The 24,436-nt window shown below is 39.8% G+C and overlaps 1 protein-coding gene across 3 annotated transcripts in view; it reads right to left on the bottom strand.

Annotated features, from left to right (window-relative positions):
• Positions 1-11,695: 11,695 nt before the first annotated feature.
• The window catches only part of BTAF1 (B-TFIID TATA-box binding protein associated factor 1), a 47,331-nt gene continuing 34,590 nt past the window's right edge, over positions 11,696-24,436 (bottom strand). For all 3 annotated transcript variants that reach the window (XM_055719986.1, XM_055719988.1, XM_055719987.1), the window contains 15 exons: positions 23,132-23,333; positions 22,584-22,732; positions 19,501-19,653; positions 18,870-18,991; positions 18,492-18,659; positions 18,232-18,309; positions 18,022-18,151; positions 17,197-17,338; positions 16,908-17,038; positions 16,347-16,472; positions 15,411-15,563; positions 14,595-14,806; positions 14,277-14,436; positions 13,538-13,708; positions 11,696-13,292 (listed from right to left, as the gene is read on the bottom strand). In XM_055719986.1, coding sequence (XP_055575961.1) covers positions 13,146-13,292; positions 13,538-13,708; positions 14,277-14,436; positions 14,595-14,806; positions 15,411-15,563; positions 16,347-16,472; positions 16,908-17,038; positions 17,197-17,338; positions 18,022-18,151; positions 18,232-18,309; positions 18,492-18,659; positions 18,870-18,991; positions 19,501-19,653; positions 22,584-22,732; positions 23,132-23,333 — 2,244 coding nt within the window. In that variant the 3' untranslated portion in view covers positions 11,696-13,145. The remainder of the gene's footprint in view (positions 13,293-13,537; positions 13,709-14,276; positions 14,437-14,594; positions 14,807-15,410; positions 15,564-16,346; positions 16,473-16,907; positions 17,039-17,196; positions 17,339-18,021; positions 18,152-18,231; positions 18,310-18,491; positions 18,660-18,869; positions 18,992-19,500; positions 19,654-22,583; positions 22,733-23,131; positions 23,334-24,436) is intronic.

Raw genomic sequence — 24,436 nt, 5'->3', positions numbered from 1 at the left:
CCAGCTCCTCCCAGTTTATATACTGAGCATGATGTTCTATGGTATGGAACATCCCTTTGGCTAGTTTGGGTCAGCTGTCCTGGCTGTGCTCCCTCCCCACATCTTGTGCACCTCCTCACTGGCAGAGCATGGAAAAGTCCTTGACTTAGGGTGACGTGCTACTTAGCAACAACTAAAACATCAGTGTGTTATCAACATTATTCTCACACAAAATCCAAAACACAGCACTGTACCAGCTAGTAGGAAGAAAATGTACTCTATCCCAGCCAAAACCAGGACACCCCTCAACATAGGAAGCTGATAATTGTACCACCCCTCTGCATAAATCTGTATCACCGTGCCTCCTTCTGGGATGTAAAGTCTTAACTTTCTAGCTTCCAAAGTTTTATTTTAACAGGACCCACCTACACCATTCCCTCCCCCCCCCCATGTTTCAGAATCTCAGACAGCAAGAACAGATCACTTAAGCAATGTAGAATGTCTCCAGCAGTAATGCAGCACAAATGGACTACACTGGAAAACATAATTACTGGGTTGGAGTTTTCAATACATCTCTGAAAACATAATCTCTTATAATTTGAGTCCTGACTATGCTACCACCTACTAACACATACAAAGAGTCATTGAAGTGGAACTGCTCTTTAGTCTCACCATGATTAACACCTGTCACAGGAGATGTAAATTCCCTAGCAGCTGTGAGCTAGCATTACAACAAGGGCAAGGTTTTTTTGAGGTTTTGGTTTTTTTCTTTTCTTCCAGTGATGAAGAAAAACAAAAAACCTTAAGAGACGTGGAAGACAACATTTTTTTTCACTTTTCTCTTTCTCTTTTCCCATTTCTCAAACACAAGAAATTATTTTTTTTTTTCTCTTTCAGAATTTGCTTTTGAAACTTTAAATGCTGATGGGGAAATGTGTTGCAACGATTTCTGGAGCAACCTCCCTTCTTGCACTTTGTATGCTCTATCAAATTTATACTTCCTTAACTACAAACTTTACACCCTGCATCGCTTGGTATTTCCTAAAACACGATTCACAGTTCATGAAATATTTGCTGTAGGTCTGCAGAGCACTGGCTGATTACACAATCCCAACACATTTTTGCAACTCAGTAACTAATCTGGATAAATATATGAAAAAAACTTCTTTCCTGATATCATGTTTCCGAGTAGGCAATGGCAAATCCACGAGAATTTTTATCAGTCATCCATGGGAAGTAATGAGGTAGGACTCAGCATTGCCAACTCCCAGATATTTAGGGGAGTATTTCTTGCTCCCCTCTTCCCTGGCAAAGCTCTCTGCTAGAATCAACAAGCTTACACAAAAGCCTTGAATTTCCAGCTACAATTCTAGCCCTCATGTGACCAGAACAGAGTCTGAAAACATGATGCCTAACATCTTTGTTATTTTGTGAACTGCTTCTGTTTAAAACTAACGTCTGATTCTGGTGGAAGTATGGGTTGGGGTTTGTGGAAGCAGAAAAACGTGGTGTCCATAATGTAAAAAACCTTGTATCCACAGTACAAAACATTCTAGTGGATATCTTAAGGTATTGAGTTGTTCTAGTCATAGACACATCTTCATGCTTTTCGGCTGCTTTGAACTTCTCAAAGTGCTGATGTACAAAAAGTTACGATAAACCAAGCATGCATCTGAAATCCTCCAGCATGCAAGAGATCCACTCATTATTGTGTCCTCAGCTTCAAATACTCCTAATTAGCAGCTGTCTCCAATCTTTTAATAAGACTGTAACATCATTCAGTTCTGAAGCCACACACTGTTCAGATTGCCCTTCCAATTTTAATGTGAGTTAAATTAGGGTTTAACTTTTATTCATCTCCCAGGTTTCCCAGCTGTGCATAATCCTCAGAGCTCAGGGATTTGGCTGGTACCAGTTGCCTGTGCCGTGCTGCTGCATGGCCCCTACCTGCCCTAACAAGCTCTCTGCCTAGACCAGCTGACAACTGTCTAAAAGCTCAATGAAAACAGCAACAAACTCTCCTAAGCTTAATTGGGTGGTGTCAAAACCAGGTTACCTCATCAGCCTTTGTAATTTTCAGGGATTAATTAAAGGATAATGTTTGCTGCAGAGGAGTTTATGAGGCAACACACAGCTGTTGTGGCTGATTAAATGCCAAAGCAAAGCTGATAAAGGCATCTAATAATGGCAAAAGCCATTTAGTGCCTTGAATGCATCTCTGCCGTAGATACGAGTCCTGCTGTGGGACAGGTCAGTGGCAGAGCAACACAACCAAGGGGAAACCTCCTCACCTCCAGAGACCTTGAGTAGCTGAATTCATGAGGCACAAGGCTCGGCCCCAGACCCAGGGTGATCCCCGCCTGTGAGGCAGAATGCGGGTGATGATGGTGATCCTGTCACGCTACAAACCCTTCAGCAGCACGCAGGCCACCTCCTTCGGCCGAGCACCATCGTTCAGCCTGCGGGGCTTCAAAAACCCTTGGAATTCCACTTGAGCGCCCGGCGCTCCCTGGTTTTGTAGCAGCAGCCGAGGGGTATGGCTGAGGGGGAGGAAGGCGGCTGAGGGGAGGACGGCGGCTCAGCCCGCCTCGCCCTCAGGCTGCGGGGGCAAAGGAGGGGGCACCTCGATGGCCGCTTGCACCAGGCAGCAGCGGCCCTTGGTGCCTCGGAGAAGGGAGGGTGCGGGAGGGGCTGTCAGGGGGAGCCCACACCATCCCCCCACTGTCCCCGAGAAACTGAACGTTACCTAGGCAGGGGCCGGGGTGGCTTCTGGAAGGCTCGATGGGCAGGGCGGGCTGCGCATGTAGCTCCTCATGCGGTGTCGCCCGCTCCCTTCGTGTGTCGGTGCTGAGCACAACGATCCTCCTGATTTTGAGGCCTTTTCTTCTTCTTCTTCTAATATTATTATTACTATATTGAGTGTGAGGGATGGTGAAGGTATGAGGGCGTGGAGGCAGCCCTGGCTGCTGCACCCCCCCAGCCGCTGCTGGGGCCTTGGGGTCCCTGTATAAAGGCGGCAGTTTCTTCAGTTCCCTATGCAGATGCAAGAAGCTGTGGGGTCTTCCAAGCCGTCTGCCGCTTCAATTTATTTGGAGTTTATCCCTTAGTTTTCACCTTTGGTGGTGGCACACCAGGCTCCTGTGTTGGTGTTGGAGCTACTTTCCCTGCTCTGGTGGGAAGAAGGTGAAGCAGCACTTGAGGCTTGGTGGTGAGGCATCCAGGCCTCTTCCACAGCGGTACCATGGTGGCTGCAGGAGCTGTGACCACATGAGTACTGGGAGGGACACATGCCACACAGTGAGTTTGAGAGAAATAAGCCAAACTGAGCCAGGGAAAAAGGGCTGATGGCCTTTTTGCATCCATGAGTGCATCTCATGTCCCTTCCTCCTTGTAGTGGGTTTGCATGGCAGGGTTTTGGTAGCAGGGGTGGCTTCTGTGAGGAGATGCCAGAAGCTTTCCCCATGTCCAATGGAGCCAGTGCCAGCCAGCTTCAAGACAGACCCACCACTGGCCAAGGCCCAGCTAACCAGTGATGGTGGTAGTGCCTCTGTGGTAGCGTATTGAGATGAAAAAGAAAGAAAAAAATCTGTGCCAGCAGGAGAGAGGAGTGAGACTGTGCAAGAGCAACTCTGGAGATACCCAGTTCGGTGCAGGAGGTGCTCCAGGCACCAGAGAGAGATTCCCCTGCAGCCTGTGTTGAAGGCCATGGTGAAGCAGGCTGTCTCCCTGCAGCCCACAGAGGTTAATGGTGGAGCATATCCCCACCTGCAGCTCATGGAGGTTAATGGTGGAGTGGATATTCACCTGCAGCCCGTGGAGGACCCCATGGGGGAGCAGGTAGATGGCTAAAGGAGGCTGTGACCCATAAGAAGCCCACAATGAAGCAGGTTTGCTGGCAGGACTTGCAGACCTTGGGAGGACCCATGCTGGAGCAGTCTGCTCCTAAAGAACTGCACCCCATGGAAGGGACCCAAGATGGAGCGGTATGTGAAGAATTATAGCCTGTGGGAAGGACTCACGTTGGAGTAGGCTGGGGAGAACTGTCTCCTGTGGGAGGGACCCCATGCCGGAGCAGGGGAAGAGCGTGAGGAGGAAGGAGTGGCAGAAACAATGTGTGATGAACAGACTGTAACTCTCGTTCCCCATTCCCCTGTGCTGCTTGGGGGAGGACATAAAGAAACTGGGAATTTAGTTAAGCCTGGGGAGAAGGGAGGGCTGGGGGGAGGGTGGCTTTTCTGATTTGAATGGTAAGAAATGAAGCTAAATTCCCCAAGCTGAGTCTGTTTTGCCTGTGGTGGTAATTGCTGGGTGATCTCCCTGTCCTTATCTTGACCCGCCTTTTGTTCCCTCCACTGAGAAGGGCAGTGATAGAGTGATTTTGGTGGGCACCTGGCATTTGGCCAGGGTCCAACTACTACACTCTTCTTTCACTTTCCCTTGCCCCACACAGTCCATGTAACCTGTCATGGTATTTTTTTTCCTTCACTCTTCTTGCTTTGTTTGCGGCCTTGGTCTTCAGCTGATAAATAATAGGCACAGCCAAAGAGTGATGTAACTTGTAACTGTGAGAACACACAGTTCTGCATTTCATAAACAATAATTAACTACTGCTGACTGTGTCGGCTGTGAGAAGCCTGAAACGCTGATCACATCTTGCAGCTCTTACCAGGGCAGCAGAGAAAACTCAACTATCAACTTTAAGTTCTGCCATGTTGTCCTTTCCAGCTTGCAAACGAACTGATAATTGAACTGATATGATGCCTAAGTGTATGAGCCTTGAATTTATCTTAAATAAAACAAACATGGGTAGGCTGGCACTGACTGGTTGGTTGGTGTGTGTGATGTTTTCCTCTGCAGTCTTCTGAAAATATGTTCTCCTGAATATGAGTATGGGCAGTATTATGACTTCATGCACAGATACAAACTTTGCCTTTGTTTATATAGGTATCCAAAGCTTCCAAATAACAGAAAATAGTACCCCAGTACTACTAGTTTGGTTGACAAGATTGTTGTGTTTTGTGAGTGATGATACTTGCAAGACAGAGGCACCGAGGGTGAACAGTGGTAAGTGTGCCAGAAGTGTTTTGTAATTTGGACTGAGTGGAGATGTGGGTAGCATGGAAAAGTAGCTGAAAATACAGTGCCGTGCTTGTCTAAAGCCCCACTTGTTTTGGTAGCACAGAGTCTAAAGTTAATTTCGCTCTTAAGTGAAGTAGCTCTGACTCAGAAGGGAGGCAGGAATCAGAATGAGTTGTTTTCTGGGGGTTGATATCTTTTTGATGTCTTCCTCCTTTGGCTACAGCAGAGATTGTGTACAATTCAACTGACTTTTTCAAATTATGTTTACTAACTTGCAAAAGCAGTTAGATTTGAACATCTGCATTAGTTCTTCCCTTGGTTTATCGCTACAGATTTCTACTTGAAGTCTTTATTTCTAGGATGCTAGGCTGTGATTGATAATTAAATCGCTGTAAGCGCGGCACGAGTCATGCAAAACAGGATCAGAATACATAAACGTGTATCTGCAGAGAACAATATGTATTCAAAGAGAAATAACACAGAGAGTAGCAAAAGGCATACCGCAGCTAACCACTCAATTCACTTGCTGCTGGTATACTGATAAGTATTCCTGTTTTCTCGATGGAGTATCTAAGCAGCCAGCCTGCATAAACTATGAAATGTAATTACTATGACATATGGGAAATCTCTGGCAGGCACAGACTTGGCATGGACAGAGCAGCATCACCCTGCAAAGGCCCCTGGAACCGGAGTGTATTGGAGATGTGGCCAGCATGTTCTGATAGCTCAGCTATTTCTGAGCTTCTGACTGAACTGCAGATTAGTTCAATTTGCAGTGTTCCTGGAACAGCCCTTTGGCAGGATGCAGTGTATTACCCTTCCTTTCTCCCCTTTTTCTGCACTTCACCCTTCCCTACTTTTCCTGCAGTTTTTGTATCTGAGTCTGTATTTAGAGGTTTGAAGTTGCTGCTCTCTAGATTGACTTACTTCCCTCATATAAAAAGGGAAATTGAGCAGTAAAGCTTTTCCTTTAGTATGTGGAATTTTCCTCTTACAAACATAGCAAATCCTGGTCAGAACTTTGCTTAAAATACTGCAGGTCATCATCTGTAAGAGTGTATGTCTGTTGATTGCTTGCAAAATTAACAACAGACACCCAGTGCTGACTTAGCTATCCACATGATAGAGCTAAGAAAATAGCACAAATTTTGAGTGTCTGACTTTTTTTAAGGTTTGGGGGAGGGAAAGGGAGAGATAACTTTGTTAAGTTCCTAAATCCATGTCTGAGTTACCTAGTGTTATCTGGTGTTAAGTATTTTTTTTTTTCAGCTATTCCTTTCTACCATTTGAAGTATTCAAGATTTGGCATAGTTTAGCATTAGAGTTTGTATAGTCTTTCACATATTTCTGTACTAAAATAAGTGGCAACTTTCTAGTCAAGGTAAATTTAGTCTTATCCCTGTTTGTGTAAGCAGCAGATCTGCTAATTTTTTCACAGGATCTTGGACTGTTCATCTGTGCAGAAGCTTCAGATTCCGAAAACCAGCCTCTCATCCCATTCAGCTGTACGTTCCTCCAGCTCGTTTTAATGAGAAATCTAGGTGTTTAATGAGACATCAGTATTTGAAATGTATCTTTTTTGATAGTTGTCTTCCTTTTTCTTGGAAGCAAGTGTAATTTTCAAACCTGAACTTAATGGCTGGTATACTTGTTGGTTAATCAGGATATAAGCATCGTTCCTGACTTGAGGACAGACTAAGCAAGCAGCCTCACGGTGTGATGGTGGGTATTCTTACATCAGCACGGTGAAAGCACCTTACCCTTATCTGTGGTATTGGGACATCTGTGCCTGGAAAGCTGTGGGTGAAAGTTGAACTTAATATGGTTCCCTTGTGTAAGTACCTTATGACCGCACGCAGTCCCTCCTTAATCTTGTTTGTTTAATAAGATCAGTATTTTGTTTTCTTATTTTGCACAGTATGATCCTAAGTCTTCACTACACCTTCTACTGCTCAGAATCCCAACCTGTATCTGAAGGTGGCTCCCAGCCCCCCCCCCTCCCCCCGAACTTCTGCTGCTAATTGTTATAGTATCTGAGTATCTCACTCAGTTTTCTAAATCCCTTGTGAGATGAGGGGATGGTATTTCTTTCTAAGCCTTGGCCCTCCTCTGTAAAAGTAGTAAGAAGACAGATCTATTAGACTTGTATTCCTGACATAAGGTACCAGAGACCTATTTTTATAGATTATGAGAATTAACAAATCATTGTTCCAAATTGAGCTTTAAGTGATGGGCCTCCTGGTTCTTAACTTCTTTGCGCCAGTGCCAACAGAGACCTCAATTTTACGAAAACTGAGTTTCACAAGAGGTACTGTACTTTCTTTACAACTCGCATAAATTGAAAGTACTAAATCTGTTTAAAATATTTTTGCACAGCTTTACTGATAGGTGAAGCAGAAGACTGTTAAGTATTTGAAATGTTGATGTTCATGTGTACTGGTTTGTGTAGGTGCAATGCTGGCTGGGTACAACTTAAATGGAGATGTAAAGTTGCAAGTTTGGATCCCTGTGTCTACAAGAAGTTCATAAAACTGACTTAACTTTAGCAAAGGACAACCATTAGGGGTTATTTTTTTGTCCTCTTGCCTATCTATTGCAGTTTAGCATTAAGAAAATGAAGACCCCAGTGGTGCTAGTACACTTACTGGGAAAGACAAAAGTCAACCTTCTGAGCCAATAAAACAGAGCTGGGTTTTTCAAAAGAAATAAAAGTGAAATATGAAGTATCTTATGTCCCCCAGTCTAGCTCTTGTCAATAAAGAGATGTTCCCTAGAATGGATATCTCTTGTTCTTGGTTGGTTTTGGGTTTTTTGTTTGTTTGGGTTTTTTTGGTTTGTTTTTTTTTTTTTTTTCCAAATAAAAAAAGTCAAGGCAAATTTTTACCTGAAAAAACAATGTTCCAGAGCACAGCATGTCCCAGCAGCAAGGGTGTCTTCTGGTCAGTCAATAGGTCTTGTTAGGATGGGTTACATACCTTAGCCCATGTAACTTCATTTTTCTCTTTGAGGTTGTGTGTCTTGGTAATCTTTATTCAGCTTCACCTGTGTTTAGCTCTTCTTTAGTATTCCTGTAGGAAGTGAACTCTCTTTTGAACCCTTTGTGGAGGCAATACAAATAAAAATGTGAAGGCATGCCATTCCAAGGTTCCAGTAATATGTAATATGTCTTGCAAATAAATGCACATTTGTGTGTAATAACAAAACAACAAAACAGTTCTCTGTAGTAAGAGCTGGCAACATGCATTTGTGGAATTTAGATCATCAGGTGCAATTTTTTTGGTATAAAACTTAGTTTATAGAAACAATTGCGCTGCAGAAGCACCCTTTTCTCACCCTATACAAGGATAAAATTCCTGTACAAGTTTCAAATTTCCTCTTTATACAGACTAATGTGACTAGTTATAAACATCCGGAGTTGAACAACTTAATGTAGCATTTAAGCACTACTAAAATGCTGAGTACTGAAACATTTCGCTTTCCCAAGCTATTCCTAAGATTTGGATTGCTTTGGGGACATGCAGTTGTTAACCCAAGGCACTAAGGTTTTGGACAACATAGTAGTAAAGAAAAGGGAGAGTGCTACAGAAATGGAGATCCCTCCCTACTTCAGGAAGCTAGCGAAGGAAGGTCTTTTCCCCAACCTATTTCAACATAGTGTAATTGAGCTGTCGACAAAGGAAAAATGATACAAAGGAGCTTGGCACAGACTTTCTGCTCTCTATGTTAAATGAAAGGTTACCTTACTGTAAGTAAATGAAGAAAATCAAGTATTTGTTCATTGCATAAGGTTTATGAATGGAGAGGACTGAAAGCCTGCTCTGAATCTGTGCATTGCTGTTTTGTTTCTTGAGATGTACTCGTTCAGTACCTTCCCTCCCCCAATACCACTACCATTCCAGCGGAAAGCTCGTGCCATGTGCACAGCTGAAGGAAGAAATGCATCTCCTCCTTGGGTCACACCTACGACCACCGTGAGTTACGTCAGCGTGAAGTTAGAGCTCTATTATCCTGCTGCTGCATGGTCCTCCCAGGAGCACAGTTGTATCCCTGTACCTGGAGGGGACAGTTTTGTCAGTCTCACACCAATGAAGACTTTCCTTCATTGGGCAGAATTCCCCGTTTCAGCTAGGGTTTGACTCTGGTTTTGGCTGCTAGAGTAGCAACTAAAGCTTGATTGCTGAACAGTGAGCCTTAAAAATAAACAGTGTAACTGAACAGATACCTCCAAACCTGCTGTAGAGGAGAATATTGAACAACTAGTGAAGCCAATAGAAAAGCCAGCTAATAGTTTCTGACACAAATTTAAAGGTCATGTCTGTTACTAGGACACTGAAAGAATTTAGATGAATAGTCATCTCTATAAGAATGCTTATACTCAGAGCTGCCCTTGAAGTAACTCACTTAAATGTGATTTAAAGCGTGAATTAATTTTCACTCTAAAGCATCTCCCTGCTTAGCTTAAAGAAAAAATTGCAGCTTCCAAGCTTTTGATTACAAAGCAAATTACCACCAGCCACAAGTCAAGTTATTGCTGTGGTCCTTAAAAGATTTAAAGCTTGCCCTATGCAAAGACCTATTTAAAACTGCACACCTAGTTATAGTTAACCCTACATTATTCACCACTTGTAAGCAAGTTAATAAAATCTTATATATATGAATATGTTGTCATCTTGGAAGTTTTCCACACTTCCTAACATGGCTTAAGTTGCCCTACTTCTGCTTGAATTAAGACTTAATTGGTAAGGTGTGCTCACTGCCTTAGTAACCTGTAGAACCATGGGAGGGTAGTAAAGTTGGGGATACCACTAATGGTAAGTATACACTTTTGCTTTTAAATCAGGAAATTTTAAGGTAAAATACGAACTTTGTAGAGATGATGGACACCTAGTAAAAATGACTAAAGCAAAAGAATGAACTTGAACTAATTTGAGTTAAATCATGAGTACCCATACTGTATAGGTCAGCAGTATAATTTTGATTTCAGCAAGCTTGAAAAAAAACCAACCACCACCTCCAAAAGCATTAGGGAGTGGGATAAAAAAAGAAAACCCTCCAAACCAACCAACCAACCCACCCCCATGATTAGTCATAAGTACGTTTGCAGAAAGAAAGCAGCTTCCTACTTAAATGGATTCCAAAGACAACATGCTGGGAAAAAAACAGATTTGTCAGATCGAAGTCTTAGTTTAACAGACTTTTCAGAAGGCATGTTTATGCAGACTTGGTGCATTTGAGGAAGATAGTTTCCCATTTAGTTTCAAGTACAATTTCATCAGTCTTAAAGTTTGCTGGAAAAGCTCTGTTAGGTACACAGTTGTTCTAAAGCAGCAATTCCAGCCAGAATGTGGTCCACCAGTAAGAGATACTCAGTTTTCTCAAATTGGCAAGCTTTGAATCTGGGACTACATCAGGAATGTGGAGGTCTGGCTTTGGTGACTATTAGTGTTCTTTTGATGCCAGTAAGTAATGGAGATAGACCAATACAATCCATCAAGCCTTAGGCATGTGTGGTTCCACTCACAGACTGTGCTTTCAGGGGCCTGCAATGACTGAATTTGCAGTAAATTCAAAGTTCAGGCTATGTTTTTGTTAGCAAGTAATACCCTGCAGCAGGGGCAAAGCTGTAGAGCAAAACGGCTGGTGCTGAGAACCTGACAGCCCTGCGCCATCTTTGGAGTTTGTATTTCAGTTTAGAAATACAAGACCTTCTCTATTTAAGCCCAGACTCTGGTCTAGTCCAGCTGACCACCCACTAAACAGGTCAAATGCAGCTAGAGATATTTCAAGAGTACAGCTCTTGCTTGATGTTTTGCTAAGTGAAGCCAGTTTGTACACTGAGAACGCTGCACTGAACAAGCCAGACCACGGTCAATTGTCTGCTAACTTGGAGAAAAATGTAGAAAAGCTCTTAGTTAAATATTAAGGCAACTAAAAATGGTTTTTATATACTTCATGCAGTGTTCCTGCTGGTTTCCATTTTGGAAGTATTAATTTACAGAACACTTAAGATCACTCAGTACATATAATAATCTTGAAACAACTATTCTAAATTCTGTTCCCCCTGTCTTCCAGGTGCAGGACCTTTTAATGTCATATCCAAGAGAGCCACAACTAGGAGTATTATGGTTGCACAGCAAACTCAGTGTGATAAACAACTGGTTTAAAGCAGTCCTTTGCTGCGTATTTCTTTTCCAACAGGAGCCAAGCAGCATCCTACCACTGTAACTGATAAGCCTCTTGAAGCATAACATATGCAGTGTTTTATAAGTAAATAAGAGATTTCTTTGAATATCTTGTTGTTCTTGGCCACTACCACCAGATTACTGCAACAAGTTATCTTAAAGTACCCAGTATTCCAGCATTATAACTTCTCTGCAAACAGGACACCAAGCCCCATCTTGTCTCTCCCCCCAGTTAGATCATCAGTTGAAAGCACAACAAGTATTCTATGTATGAACACAGAGGCAGTTGAAAGCACAACAAATATCCTATGTATGAACACAGAGGTGAACTAATATAATACTAGTAATCCAGCTGAAATTTCCAAAAGCCTCATTTATTTACCTAGTCAGCTACAGTGAAGAAGTCTTCTCTACAGAAGAAAACCTTATCATGGACATAGGCAACATACAAGTCATATATTCCCAGTTCTGTTTATTTCCATGGAATGCTAATTTAGTTACAATATGGCAGTTCATAACTACTGAAATGTGACATTAATTCATTTCCAATGCTGCAGAACAGTCTTGATTTATATATATTGTTCTAAAACAATCTTATTTTACATAGTTGAGGTCTCTGGTGGTTTTTAAGCTCTGATGCTTAAGCACACAGCAAGCTACAAACCTTAGGTTTTATATTTATACATATATTCTATGTATTCAGACAACTGCTGTAAGTTATCTATAATTTAATATTTATAAAAAGTGCATATACTGGTACATATGCACACCTAGAAACACACTTTTACTACTGCCTCCCTTTTATAAAAAGCTGCATAACATACAGCCATATTATTCTCACTCACTGCTATTAAAAGTCCTTTACTATCTTCATTACACAATTTCAACTATTCAATTCCCTCAAACTGAATGTAGGTATTTCTATATATGCTTTCTCCTAAAGAAAAAAATCCTCCCTATTCCTTTAAGAAGCTTTAAATCATGCATCAGTTTAGTAAACAGTCACTTTAGCATGGATTTTAGAATCCTAGACAGTGTAAAATCTACTTCTGGAAAACATCTGTCTGTATATTTAATTTCCTCTTTTAGTTACAAAAAATATATAGGATTGAAACATAATGAATACATGCATCTCTCAAAGCGGCTATATTCTAGCCTTATAGATAAATTAAAAAAGTACACCCCTGCTAACAGGATGCAAACATGGCCTCAAATAGACCATTACCTGTATTTAATATAGCTCATTACTTTAAAAAGTTCAAGTCAGCTGTTCTCTCAAGATGGTGTCAAAAGACTGAAGAGCATAATATATTTATACTCAATATACAAAGGTGGGTGCACATACCTAGTGCCATTTAATTATTCAATAATTTCAAGGCTTCTAGGCTTTGCCTCTGGTGATACAAGTCCTGAAATGATCTGAATGAAAGTTTAAGTTGAAAATAGTTTTTTAATACACCATAAAAGCAAGTCATGTTTAAAAGAAAAATGTACACTGAACAACCTGAAGTACTCACTGAAACAACTGTACAAAACTATTATAGATACAGAAAGAAATAATGGTGGACTTAACTTCAAACAGAAGTAACACTTAACATATGTAAAAACTTGCTTTGTTTTATTCTTCTACCAAGTAAGAATTTGCAGCTGTTCAGAACAAGTAAAATTCAAACCACCTCACAATGTTTACGTTTAAAGTTCTTTTATACAGTGCAAACGTTTAAGACAGAGTAACTCCCCAGTGAAACAGGTGACACTACTCAGTGCCAATCTTTAGGAGATTCTTCTTTCAATAAGTTTATTTACATATTTAGCTAAAGGTTCACTATATATGCTTTGAAGTTTGCTGAATATCAGCAGAAAAATAAGTGAACTAGCAGCAGTTGTATTATGAATATATGATGGTTACTTCAATGAATGCATAAAGTTTTCAAGACTGTATTCAGTGTCATACTGTTCTTGATCCCATAGTTCTCCAAGGTTTTCGAGTACTGATTTCATTGATGCTTTCCCAGAAGAGGTAGAGGTATCTGCTTTTTCAGTTTTTCCATCCTTCACCCAAAAAAAACCAACAACAAAAAAACAATTAATATACAGAATAACGTTTTCAGGACTACATGAAATTCTTCCAAGTCTGATGATTCTTTTGGGGAGATACCATTTCCTGTTTTTCAGAGAGCTGTCTATCCATCATTCCAACTCCAAGTGTCACTATGGTTAAATTTTACATTTTAAAGAAAAACTTCTCCCTAAAGTTACTCTATTTTTGGTAGGTATTTGTAAAAACGGTTCTTTACCTTGTCAAGGGTGAACAGATCAAGAAGCTGTTCTGTTCCCATGCTCTGTAGGCTTGCGTTTTCTTGGCTGATCACTGTATTTGCAATATTCATTTTGAACTTTTGAAGACCCATGATCTTCTCCTCCAGAGTTCCCCTGGTTATCAGGCGATACACATTAACAACACGTTTCTGAAAAAGAAAAGCACACTTAGATAAAAAGCATAACCTTCTAGTACTCATCATGGACAGTCTGGAAGCAGTTTGGCTTGGAGTTATCCTTCGGTAATTGTACTTGGTAAGTCTGATGTTAGACAAAAAGAATGAGATTACACCAGCATATAGCAGAGGCACCTGCAATTGCATCTGTACTCAGGAAGTTAAGAATTCACTGCTTTTTACAGCTGTAGAGGGAGACTAACAGCAATCACTCTTTCCTTGTCCAGGCATCAGAGAAGGACAACCCTGTGGGGCTTCCCTTCAGTTCCGTGTCTCAGTCGTGTCTCTTCCTCCACTGAAAGGTGATTCTGCCCTGCCCTCACCTCAGCAGCTCAGGAAGTACAGAAGAGAGGTGTACAGAGTTGGTGATAGGGCAAGACAGCACACACTTCAACCTCTGGCATATATGCAAGAAAACAGCATGAATGGAAGCTTGGTGGAAACCCCCAGATGTCACTTATTATACGCTACAACTTTATCCAAATTCAAAGAAACAGGAGTTCAGCCAGGGAACAAGCTTAAGGGAAATGAAGTTTTTCACCTGCCCAATGCGATGTGCCCGATCCATGGCTTGCAGGTCTCTCATTGGGTTCCAGTCATGTTCCACAAACACTACTGTGTCAGCCCCTGTTAAGTTAAGTCCCAATCCACCAACGTGAGTGGTGAGCAAAAGAACATCTATAGATGGGTCATTATTAAACCTGCATACAAAACAAAAAGTTTAAGGGTGGGAAATCTCATTTAAATAATGAATTTATGAACCTCAACTGCTCTGAGGCAGACAAAATAATTTTGTACCTTATAAATAATACAGTTTGTTACAGTTGGCTTCATATTGATTACGAGGGGATATGCTTACCGTGAAACAATGGAATGCCTTTGACCAGCAGGTATGCTGCCATCTAATCGTAAATAAGTAACTGAAGGTAACTGAGGTCTGAGAAGGTCATGCTCCACTATATCAAGCATGCTTTTAAGTTGACAGAAGATGAGTACTCTGTGCTGGGCCACAACTGCTTCCGTACCGCTTTCTGAAGATCCACCGTTCCCCAAACCACAGTCTAGCAGCAGCTTGAAGTAAAAGATTATTAAAGTGTATCATCAAATGACAGTAGATCTCATGTCAATACTTACATTGATGGACTACCAAAAGTAGAAATAAGAGAAACAAACTATAGAGGGAAGTCTGTAAGTGACACATCGCTTAAATGTCATAATGCAAAGTTAGGTTTCACTGTCAAACTGAAAAAATTGAGAGTCAATAGAACAGTAAATTTCTTAATTTTGCTTTAGCTAAAGTTAGGATTGCATTCCATATTTAATCAAGCTAACAGGCTCCTGTGTATTTCTCCTAATTATTAGGAGAAAAGTTCTTCTGTAACAAGAGAGACAGAGTACAAAACAGAATACAAGCAAGGTTTTTGACAAGGCAGCAAAAAGTATGTAATCCTCATCACCTTGAAGCAAGGTTGTGCCTCCCCCCTACCCCCTTGAATTAATAGGAAAAATAGGGCATATGCCTAAAAAACCCTTGTAGTCTATTTCATTTACTTCTTAACTAGTGTTTTAAGATCAGGTTTCATACTGATGAAGTCTTAAAATGAAACTTTCTAAACTGTAGCATCAATAGAGATGCATTTAGGAAATTTAAGGCACAACATGCAAGTCTACTTACTTGTTTTAAAGCTGACAGCTTAGGTGCATGTTGGATATCTCGAAGGGATGAATTATGAGCTGCAAGTTGCTCTGTAATTCTTTTGTATTCTGGATGTTGGGTTGTTAACACTAACGCTGGGTGGTTGCATAGCTTCCTCAAGTATTGCAATGCCTTTAATTATTGAGGAAATTAAGTTCAAAGAAATGGTTAGCAACAGTGTAGTTACAGAAAAAGACTGAACAAAAGAGGTGTAGCTGCCACTCAGCCACACTCCACAATTTGGACTGTAGGGTATACTTCCATTAAAATAGAGTTGCACATTTGTATTAAGAAAACCTGGATTTCAAACTGTATCCGTGCATAACGATCTTGGTTCCTGTTGCAGGAACAGTACAAAACCTACCATTTCCCACACTTTCATAGAAGTGTGGGATATAGCACACAGGTTTGGGAGCTGTGCAGAGCCTTTGAGCATTATTGTTTCCATGTAGCCAAGACTTAATCTGGATTCTGTAAAACCTTCATAACGTTATGAACCTTCATAACTTCAGATCTAACCTTAAGGAAACTTTTTTGTTCATGTCTTGGAATCTTAATTTTGTAGGGTAACAACTGATGAGATCAAAATTAGTTCCCTCTTGTTTTGAGGTTTTACACTTTTGATAATCAGTTTTTAATTGAGAGTAGTATCCAAGATCTACAAATAGCTGAACACCAGTTGAACAGAACACACTGAACAATTTAAGATAGTTTATATGACTCAAGACACAAACCATAATTTAGACATAATATAGCTATATATCACATTCCAGTCAATCTGATCCAAAATCTAAATATCTTACTTAGATGGTCACCAACAAGTTAACTATTTTGACTTTCATTTTTATTAAACCCAGAAATACAGTTGCCAGAAATAAACTAATCGAGTAGTAAAAATTACTGAAGAAATCTTACCTGAAATACATGACCTGTAGCTTTAAGCTTTGGTTTTTCAGTTTCTTCATTCAATGAAATTGATGAAACAGTTTCATCAATATCACATTTGGCACGAGACTTGGCAAAATCTTCATAAAGCTGAACCTGTAGACCAGGCCCCAGAGGAGAGAATGAGTAAGTTTTCCCCAACAGAAATAAGACAAAGTCATTTTTAGAATTAGTTCTGAATTATCAAAAATAAAGAAAGCTATTTTATATGTAGCACAAGATCAATATTAGCAGTGAAATCTCTTGCAAATTATTTTCTTTCAGCTTGGAAAGTATTCTTCCAAAAAACGTGCACATGCCTAGATAATGTTTTTGTAGAACGATACCAGAAATTAAACTAAATAAATATTCCACTGCAACTGGACTGAAACTAGTTTTCAAACATACTAGAAAAACATTTTAGTCCTATGGTCCCAGAGAACATCAGACCTGGTATCAGATTGACCCAGGAATGCAGAAGTGGTTCCACTGTGGTCTTAAATTGTGCTGGGGGGGAAAAAAAAAAAGCTTCCAGCCACTTTTTAAGCATACCTGTAGAGGACTGAGAATACAGTAATAATCTTGAATAATTTTAGGTGGAAGATCTTGCAGTACATCCTCTTTCATTCTCCTTAGCAGGAATGGCAGAACTTGGCGGTGCAGTGCTTCCATTGCGAGAACCCCTAGTGAAGGCAATGGAAGCAGTATTATGGCAGGGGGTGGGCAGGGGGGAATTCAAAACATCCAGACCCCACCAAACTCTTAGCTGAAACTGGCAGCACTTTCTCTTTTCATTAGCAGTTCAAAGTAAGAAAACCAAGATTTAACCTTTAATCCTTACCAGCCTCTTGTTCTCGACTAGAGCTTCGGGCATCTCTACTTGCCAATATTGGTTTGCCATAACGAGCTGCAAACTGGCGTTCAGTACCCAAAAATCCTGGCATAAGGAAGTCAAACAATGACCACAACTCTAAGACGTTGTTCTGAACACAAAAGAAACATTTGTTAAGTTATTTTCAAGAGTAATTAATTGTCACAAGTTACTAGAAACATTTCCATACATATTTAACACCACCTATAAAACACAACAAACGTAACACTCCAACGTAATTTTGAGCTCCTGGAACACGGTGGCTCTTTCATCAAACAAAATTACAGAAAGACCTGTACATGCACTTTAACATATAAATGGACTTTCCACTGTGTCTGATGTCTTAAGGCACACCTTGAGTTCTGGACAACAAAACCCAGGAGACACCACTGGTCTTAGTTCTGGATGAGACTAGATACTCCACAGACAAGTCACCAGGACAAACCCCAAAATCTGGAGTTCTCAGAGCTGAGTTTCTTGCTGATTTCACTGGAGACATAAGGAAATGCTCTTTCACCTTCCCTGCCTGCTACTAAAGAACAAGTGGTAGAGAAGGTCTCGTTGCCAACTTTTGAGCCCCATTAGTAACACAAATCCTGCACCCATTCCCCTATACATGGGTATACTGGGAAAGGGAAAGTTTCAAGCATTTAGCAATGAAAGGCTGTTTTACAATGTAAACTCTGAACAAGACAACTCTGATTAAAAAGCACAATAAAAACAGACTGCAAAACAGATCTCTTGCTTACTTTCCACTACTCACCCAACTCCTTAGGAAAAAAGAATAGCAGTTACCTGGATTGGTGTGCCAGAAAGAATTATCCTGTAATTGGCAGTTAGCTGTTTTACTGCTTTTGACAGCTTTGTTTTTCCATTTTTTATTACGTGGCCTTCATCAAGAATGCAGTAATTAAACTTAATATTTCTAGAAGAGAACAACATAGACTTAAGTGACATTTGAAATTTTAAGTTATTAAAAACCTCAGAAAACAAACCAATTCTTACCTGAAGAAGTCAATGTCATTTCTTACAACATCATATGAAGCCACTATGAGATTGTGTCTTTTCACCTGGTGCTGTAACCTTAAGAAAAAATACAATATCATAACTAAAGTGTTCCTTACATATGTTATTATTTCAGCCTCCTGAGGTACCATCACAAGTTTTACCATGCTCACAGACTGTGCTTCAGTAGTAGTGGTAAACTGCAAAATTCTGTGTGTGGTATTTTATTCTACCCAAGCCATAACTGCAAAATACATTACCTTGCTCTCTCAGTAGGAGGTCCTGTATAGTGCAAAGGATTAAGATATTCTTTTGAGCAAAATTTGCCCACTTCATCCACCCAGTGTCCTGTGAGTGTAGGAGGGCACACCACCAAGGAGGGAAGAGGAACACTGTCCACCAGTTTTGTTCTTGCATATTCCTGAGCCCTTTAAAAATATCAAAACAAGTTTGAAAAAAATTGTTTCTCCACAGTATAGTTGAGATTGGAAGGGCCCTCTGGAGGTCATCTGGTCCAACCCCTCTGCTCAAGCAGAGATACCTATAGCCGGTTGCCCAGGACTATGTCCCGAGTCATTACCATAGATAAAACCTATCCTTAAAGTCTTTAAGGCAGATCATTATTTTTTTAAGCTTACCTGAGGCAATGATCACCCGCAAGAATGCAAATGGATTGTAAGGTTTTTCCTAAACCCATGTCATCACAAAGAATGCCATGAAGTTTGTATTTATTGAGAAATGCCAGCCAGTTCACTCCATCCTGTAATCAGAAAACAGAACGCCACAGAAGTAAAAACTGGCTTTTGGCTAGTTAAGCTTCAATTCTGTATATTCTGTTGTCCATCACTGCCAATCTATGACTTGTTTCCCACCATAAATGCATCCACTGCAGCCTATAAACTCCAAGCAGAAGGGAATAAATGGAGAAACATAAGCAGCCAAACACTACATAAGGCCTGGCTTTGCAGCGGTGAGCTGCCACCCTCAGCCTAAGCAAACGCATTGGCCGTTCCCCCAGAAAAATGACAGAATCCAGACAAGGGGGGCAAAAAACCCCCCATTGTTAAAAGAAAAATGGTGTAACTGGTATGTGCTAATTTGCTCTTCCTTGTAGGAGTTCAAGATACCTACTGCACAACTAAAAACAAGACAAAAACCCCATAACACACAACTGAAAAAAAACTAGCACCTGAAGAACTCCTGCCCTTCCATAAAGCTGTATCAGACTGGAACTTATTGATCCTTCAAAATGCAAGTATAAGCTGTTACCTGCTGATATTTTCTGAGTTCTGCTTTGATTGGTACTGGAATTTTATAGTTTTCCAGTTTTTTTCCATCCAATAATTGCTCCAGAAAGTGCCGTTCTTTAGCTTTCATTCTGATTAATTCCTCAGACATGTTTGGTGGATCTGGTATACCAGCCTAGGATAATATTTTTAAAGCAGTAATGTAAGAGTTACAGTACTTAATTCTCACAGACAGTAAGAAATAAAATGTCATACTAGCTTAGACATTTTAAAATAGCAAAGATCTGCAGTCTTCTCAGTTGTATAAATCCAAACTCAGTGCTATACTACTTTGATTCCTTGCAGATCAACTCATCCAGGACTGTAGGGTACAAAAGACAAATCCTACCCCAAAGGACACACTGAAAAACTTGATACAATCACACAGAAGAGGAGAAATCCTGGTCATGCTTGTAAGAGTTTACGAAGACTGAGCTGAGCTATTCTGTCTCTATGGCTGGCTGGCAAATCTTTTGACACCCATTTCTCCTTAGCCACAATCTACCATCCAAAGTTAACAGACATTAGCAGAATTAGATCTAAAGTGATACTTAAATCCATAGTATTTCAATGATGAATTCAAGCAGTTACAAACTATTAGTAAAAAGAAAATCCTAAACCCCTCCAGGTCTAGCAGCAGACCTTGGCTTCCTAGGTACTCCCCACACCAGGCCAGACGCCCAAAGAAGCTATCTGCAGACCAAATATGCTCAGACATCCTTGCTTGCTGACAACATACACTAGCAAAAGAGGCACGGATTATCTTCTCACCATCACATCCGTCAACCCAGTTTTCTGGGCCACCTCCAGCTTTAGTTAGCTTTCCTTCAAAACCCAAGTTACTAATCACTTAGGGAAGGCTCCTGGCAAAGAACTCCATCAAATAATTCCACTGTGTATGTGGTTAATAAGGAAGGGGGGAAACTAACCCGGATTTCAGATGTTAGAACTGCTCCAATAAGGTACAAGCATGTACACACACACAGAGACAACTTCTATTTGTTAACTGCTCTTCCTGCCCCACCTTTTAAAAGGACATGTCTGAAGTGTGAATACTGTGCCAGTTAATGTGGTTCAAATGTATTGCAGCTTGCAGTATGATTGTTTATCGATCAAACAGGACAGATTAAGTTGAACCATTTATCTTACAATCCTTCTCAGTCATGTTTTCATTTTTGTGGTTGAATGCATAATGAAATGGAGAATAAAGAGACAGGAAACTCAACATAACTAAGTTCTCTCAACTCATTTATTGTTCTTGTTGCCAATTTCTCACAACTGGAAATCCACACAAAAATACAGATTTGAAGCTCCAAGCTTATTCAGAGCTCTATCACTTTTACTTATCCAGCAGCTGAATTCAGGTCTTGCATTTTAGACAGTATATAAAAAGCCAACAATAAACACAAAAGATTAGATATAGCCTCTTTGTTTAGTTACAGAACTAAGTCGTGCTTCAGGGACATGAAGTTGAAATAGTGGAAATTTTGTTTGTCTTAACACCACCACTGTAACTACTGAAAACTGTACGAGTTTGTCCTATGAAATAGCTGCAAGACTGACCTAACAGGTCTTCCCATTTAGAAAACAGTAAAACTGCATCCACGAAACACCACTCAAGTTTTTTCACACAAAGCATGTGTGAAACAGTGTCTACAAAAACTTTATTACCAAGTTATTTCAAACTCAAAAAAGGATTCCTCAGTAAACTATTTCCACATGAACCATCTATTTCCCTAGTCCCTATCAATCTACTCCCTAACTTCATCAAGATGACTCCAGCCTCTCTACAGTTATCTAAATTCCTTGTTTGGCCTAACATTTAAGAACTGCTAGCATTCAAAGGACCATCCCACAACAGGACTGATATTTTCTCTCACTAATATCTACTTCACTCTAAGTTTGCATACATAATATAGTTCAATATCTGATACCGGCCTTCCTTAACTAGAAAGTGAAGCCCTAATAAAAGAAATTCTTGAATAACTATGGGAAAGAAACATGAACTGATCATGCATATGTATGCAATTAATAAAACAAGTATTCTACATTTAAGAGATGCTCACTAAATTGTATTAAAATAGCTTTCAAAAAAATTATCTAAGCTACCTGTATTCCATAGGACTGTATTTAAATGCATACAAAGAAGGGCACTGGTGCAAATGGTATTGGAATGAACAGCAGCATGCGCAAAACTCATTTCTACTTTGCTCATTTTCCATTTTTTTAACATTTCAGTGTAAGTATACAGAAAGTAAGTGCTCCATTTAAGGCAGATTGCTAGTTATCAGATTCTAAGGTTCTATTATGCTAAATGAACAGTTGAGATAATAAAAGATACTAAACCCATTAAACTGACATTTTTTTCCTTAGAAAAAAAGCAAATTCTCAACTGCCTTCTATTACCATCTGGTGGTGAAAGTAAGTTACTTAGAAGTCTTGTAGTCCTTGGAATGGAATATTAGAAAGTCTGAGGTATGCAAGTCATAGCAGTAGTAAAAGCTGAGGCAAATTTGTGCTGATTAAACACTACTGGATCATATAATACACATAATACTTTGCCCAAAGCTCTAGGATGGGGCTTTTTGATTTTAAGAACCAGGAGTAAGTAACTGCACTCTCTACGCTATTTCTATTACTGCTATTTCATCTTCTTTTCCTTTTAAATCACTATTGCTTTTTTTTATGCATCTCTTGACTACATACACAACACCACACATACCTAGGGAGAGGGCACATGTAACTCCTAAGACTTCCGAGCCACAAATAGCAGAAGCAGCACTACACAGTATATTAATGAATATACACCTTACCTTCATGTACGCAGTTGAAATTAGTTTCTTACAAAGTGCTATTTTACTTTAGTTTAGGAAATTAATAACATAGGGTACAATTTTACTCATTTTACATTATAAAGGAAACATCTTCAATAACGCGATATGGACTCAACATCTATAAAAACCAGTTATTTATCATTCATTAGGTCAGAGGCTTGGATGTTGTGGCTGGTGAAAAAGTGGATACAGAACAGTTCACATACTCGGTATACTTACAACTTGAGCTTACCTCAAGAGGCATTAGTCTAATCAGCGTTGCAAAGCACTGGGTAGCCATAAAACGTACACTGTTTGTCTGATCGCTCATTCTACCCAGAACTGGAACCACTAGAAGAACAATGTACGGAACAATACCAACATCCAGCTGCTCCATTACACCTGGATCAGTTATTAAGGAAACAGTTCTCACCAGTTCAGGATCGTCTGATATCAATATATACCTGGCAGATTTCACACTCAATAGGTAGAAGTCCTTAATACGTTACATTCACATGAACAAGATTTCTACTGTGGGAAAGGGGAAGTTCATCTACCCAGTGACATTTAGCTGAGTGAATTCCATGGTTTGAGAAACTGAATTACTTCCACCAAAACTTCATGTAATATATAAAGGCAATGAAATGAAAGTTTCTGCTATTTCTTGTCCACAAGAGGAAAACAGTTTAACATTTAATTCCTCTTTTTTTTTTCTTTTTCTTTCAGGTAACAGTTTTTATTCCCCCAGATTAAGCAACTGAGAAGAAGTTTCTGCATTTTTGAATACTCAAGCAAGGATACATGCAAGTGCTTCAATTGCACCTTCTTGTTTGGTGTTGTCATCTATTGCTCCCAACCAGGGTAGAACTTTCTCTAGAAAGATATTCATTGTTTCCATGGTAGCTATTTTGCTCATAACACCTACACAACGAGCAGCCATGTGCCTGACTGCCGTGCTGGGATGTTGAAGGCACATATAAAGATGAGGCAAGTGCTGTATTAACTGAATAAAAGAAAAGGATTGTGGGGAGAAAGTTAATATGAAATATAAACAAATTACTGAATTATTTTTGAAGTAAATAGTCTTTTTAAGTTACTGTTGCCTCCCAAAGAACACTTGAAATGGCTCCTTCACAAGATCTAGTTATTTAGAACCAAAGATTTTTTTCGGAATAGAAAGACAATTGGACTTTGAAAAAGTATTATTCTCCAATACAGTTAAAATTCAAGATAAAATATTTTGGGTTTTAGTAAAAATGAAAACTGAAGAAGCCCTTGATAATTAAGGAAGTGCTTCACACTGGAAAAATACAGTACTAAATACTCAAAACTTTTTATAAAAAAAAGAATTATTGCTTTAATTTTTTCTTAAATACAGATACATAAAGAAACCCCTCCAGCTGGCAAATTTGTCCTAGACTCAACCCATTTACAGTTAGGCAGATGAATTACCCATTTTGGGAGTCCTATTAACAATATGCAACAAGACAGACACCCAGGAAGAAATTCATGTTTTCCCAAGGGGGTACATGTTTAAATGTATGTCTTTTTTTCATTAGCACAATTACACTTTTATGTCCCATATCTTAAATGGATGGTCAGGTTTCTCCTAGCACGCGAGTCCCTAAATACTAGCTTTCATGAACCAATTCCACCCTCTGACTTTCTGCGATTGAATTTTTTTTTTTTTTTTTTAGATCTGGATACAATATTAGCACCCCTAAGACCAATCTACACATAAATATATATATACGGTGTGTTGTTAATAAAAACCTAAGTCTTTTCATGTCATATGCTAAATTCTCTCAATCATTTCAGTATTTTCTTAAAATAGGTAAGAAACAATTCCATATGTTCCATATGGGTCTTCTCCATCTGCTCAGAATTCAACAGCCATTCCTTACACCCATCCTCTCTCACTACATCCTTTCTAGACAGTTCTGCTCTACTTATTCCTTGCATGGGAGCCTTTCCATATATTTTTATCATCCTGTTGCCCTACTCTATCCCTCTCCATTTCCACTGTATTTATTTGGAAATATAGTACTGCACAGACCAATACTGAAAATTGCGTTCAGATGCACATATAATGACGACTTTTTGTTC

Source organism: Falco cherrug, chromosome 9 (assembly GCF_023634085.1).
Source record: "Falco cherrug isolate bFalChe1 chromosome 9, bFalChe1.pri, whole genome shotgun sequence".
NCBI lineage: Eukaryota > Metazoa > Chordata > Aves > Falconiformes > Falconidae > Falco > Falco cherrug.
The sequence above is the reverse complement of the archived record's forward strand: the minus strand, read 5'-3'. Positions and strand labels throughout refer to the sequence as shown.